Source organism: Protopterus annectens, chromosome 13.part0, assembly GCF_019279795.1.
Source record: "Protopterus annectens isolate FY-2018-M chromosome 13.part0, PAN1.0, whole genome shotgun sequence".
Taxonomy (NCBI): domain Eukaryota; kingdom Metazoa; phylum Chordata; order Ceratodontiformes; family Protopteridae; genus Protopterus; species Protopterus annectens.
In genome coordinates, this window is record NC_056747.1 from 802,246,878 (window position 1) to 802,250,520 (window position 3,643).

General features: G+C 39.3%; 1 protein-coding gene across 1 annotated transcript in view; it reads right to left on the reverse strand.

Moving 5' to 3' along the window:
• Window positions 1-1,210: 1,210 nt before the first annotated feature.
• Window positions 1,211-3,643, reverse strand: part of PTRH2 (peptidyl-tRNA hydrolase 2) — a 151,064-nt gene continuing 148,631 nt past the window's right edge. Inside the window, exon 2 of the mRNA XM_044054531.1 lies at window positions 1,211-2,553. Coding sequence (XP_043910466.1) covers window positions 2,009-2,527 — 519 coding nt within the window. The 5' untranslated portion in view covers window positions 2,528-2,553 and the 3' untranslated portion in view covers window positions 1,211-2,008. The remainder of the gene's footprint in view (window positions 2,554-3,643) is intronic.

Below are 3,643 nucleotides of genomic sequence, written 5' to 3' on the forward strand. Positions count from 1 at the left end.
TCATCTGCCCAAGAAAGGAACAAACAGTACAAGCTGACCGTCGATCCTAAAGAGCCTCAGCAGGGGGTATACTCTTTGGCGGCAGGAAAATTCTGAGTAGCTTTTTAGTCAGCTCAGCTTGAGCTAATGGTTTAGGTACATGGAAGGTACCCAGTAGCTCAGGCTACTGCAGCAGTAATAAATACGAAGATCATCATTTGTTTTGACATAGCTGCATCTGTTCCTTCAGAATCCCATCCACAAACATAACAGTCACTACATCTTTTCTTGTTTCGAAGTAGTAAGATGACAATAACTAAATAAATGGGATTCTGTCTTCACTTTTCTTTCTGCCGATTCATTTGACTTGCTGCAAATGGGACTTCTGACTGCTCTGACTACAACAGGCTCCAGAAGAATATCACAGATGAATTATGCGCAGCAAAGGTTAATCTTTTACCCCCCCTCCCCCTTTACCTACGAATTTAAAATTCCTGAGTCCAAAAGGAGTAACAGACTTTGCAGACATCACTGCTGGCTGATGCAACTCAGCTGATCATCATTCATTTGTAGCATTTGAATAAGTTACTGTTTCCATATTTTCTCTCATTTGGTATAGGGTGGAGGCATACTTTGTCATGACAGCTTGGATGTAGATACAAACAGGAGCACATCAGCTTGTAATTGCAGTCAATCAAGCGCAAACTCATCTTTGCAAATTTCTCCCAAAGACATCATTATGTGAGAAAGCATGAAACAAGTATGTGCTGAATTAAGAGAACAGAACAGTGGGAAAGGTTGAGAAAAAGCAAATACCGAAAGCATGGGAATGAAACCTGTTCACTAGATGTCTATGCATTTCACTGAACAGTGTAGATGGAGCTACCACAGGGCCTTAAAGCAAGTGTCCAAGGATTCATGGGCTACATCCATCTCTGAATCAGCTAACTGGATAGTACCAGTACATAAAATGCATCCCAGTTTTTTTTTTGGAAGGTAGACTTTGTTTCAACTGCCAAGGTAACATGCTACTGTCTTATTATGAACAGGTCTGCTGATGTTTACTACACATTCCCTTAGCAACAGATCTCAGAATGAGCAAGAAGACATTTACTTTAAGTCAATCAGCATATGTCCACTGTGCATCACAGAGCACTACAGACTGTTTTTGTTACGTGCTGTAAACTGTTTTCGTCTTTAAGAACACACAAGTCAACAATGCACATTAACATTCTTTTCTTTACATATGTTTAATTTAATTTAATTTTTTTTAAACCCAAGCACAGTACAAAAATATCAAAATGTTGCCAGCAAAACAATCAATGAATAATGGCTGCAGCAAACTTCCTAGTAAAGCTCAATCTTGGAGAATGAACAGTGCTGTAAAGCTGTCTGCTTTGCTACTACCTTCCCACCCAGACACCATCATTCGTCTCCAGTAACTTGAAAGCACAGTGTCCTTAGCACAGCAGGAAATCTATAACATACACTACAATAGCAAAAAATCCATGGTTCTAACAGAGACTGTAGAGCATTTTTTGTGGGGGGGGGGGTGGAGACACTAAATCGTGCTGATGCACTGCTGGATACATACTACTCTGGGGAGAGTTTTATGAACGGGAGGCTTTTCAGATCTTTTGTCATCACTGAAGTACACATAAGCTGTAAGGATGGAGTGCAACTTATAGGAGGCACACTGCATAGAAGTAGTCTACACAGCTGAGTAGTAGTTCTTACTGTGAAAGATAAGGCTCTGCAGAAACTTGTACCCCACACTTTAACCTTTTCACCATCTTTGGAGAACTGCCAGTTACTCAGCAGCCCAACATACTAAAAAAATAATTGCACTGTTAAGGACGTTGTTCTTTCAACTGTTCAAAAATAAACACTTGTATCCAATTGTGTGGGTTAACAGAGTATTATTCTAATAAACAATCACTTGCCACTATATTTAAGTTAACATTCCTTTACTATCAAACTAATCATTGCATGAAGTTCATTTCTCATACACCTTAAGATCTCATTGCAATCAAAACAGTTTTAGATGGCCAGTTACTTTATCCACAATTTCTGAAGGCCCTGGCCCAACCCCCAACACTGTTCGAGAACCTGGTGCTATCTGAGTACGTCCAGCATCCTGGATTAAGCTCACAGTTAACCCCTGTTCTTTAGCAAAGGCCAGCAGTTCTATCAAAGTGTTCTCATCTAGGGCTTTGAGAACCACTTTTGGTTGCCCACAGTATTCCCACTGTTTCAACAACTCAGGGTTTCGCTTCTGAACTTGTCGGTAGGCAGAAACTGCAGCATGAGAGCACTGTGCGGCCACTTTACCCTTTCCCATCTTCAAATCATTGCGTACCACCAGTACCATCTTGTATTCCCCACTCTCACCCATGATGCTTGTTTCATTTCCAACATCATTAATGGATGGCAACAGTGGAGTCTTTAAAGGTTTCCGAAATCTACCACGAAGTATCCAGCCAAGGCAAACACCACATGCTACACCAGTCACCAGGCTAACCATGACTGAATTAGAAAGCCTATCCATCGCAAAGTAAAAGATGCTGAAGTCACCTAATAAGAAAACAAAAATCATAAAATGTAGAAACAAACATTTTGCTTGCTCATTTACACAATTTAACTGTGCATTAAGTCTTGAGAAATACACATTCCTCTAGGAAAAAAGTTACTTACATGCAGTTTGAATAAATTAAGTCTGTGCAGGGTATACATAAAAGAAATACAAAGCAGCTGCAAGGTTGGTAAAGGATGAAAACATTTGATCTCTTTCAAGGGGTATATGATTTTAAGCTCTGTCCACCCAAAAGGCTGTTTCTTTACAAGACCATTCAACTCCATCACCAGAGCATTCCCAGGGTTTGTCCTTGGGTCGATAACAAGAGAATCTGCTGCAGGCCTATGATATGCTGCTGGTGGACAAAACATTTTTCTATTTTATTTGTTTTTGGTGGCGGGTAGGGGTTGTGGGTCAGACTGGATTGCAAACACTTCATAACGCATCTGCCCCCACCCTGACCTGCATGGTGCATGGTACCAGATTCTTGAACTTAAGTAAGCAAGAGGACAGACATGCAGTGTATAAACATTTGTCATATGTTTCACCTTAAATCACTCTGAAGTTTATGAAGGGCAGCGAATAGGTTCCACTTACTAACACGGATCTATTTTTTAATCATGAAAATGTTTATTTACAGAAATCAACTTGACACAGATAAATTCTAATTTACATTTTCAAAGTGTTTGTGCTGTACAGCTTTGGGCATGTGCCTGAGCTCAAAAAATTCATTAAGATTCTGATCACAATATGCTACAACTGCAGCTGCACACACACTTCATGTATCTATGCAATGGTATTTACGGTCAATTTCTGCAATTCTTCCTCTTTCTGACCATTTTATGTACAGTGCACACTGCAGAGTTAAATACAAGAATGAGGAATTCAACATAGTGACACATGGCTGGGTACGCAGAACTTAGAAATACAATCCTTCCCTATTCTTCTTAATTGACACTAGCATATTTGCAACACAAACTGTTAAAATTAGAGTTTATTTTTTATATATATTTATATATATATATATATATATATATATATCTGTGTGTGTGGTAGCTGTTCATGGTGTCTAGTGAGTGTTAAACAATA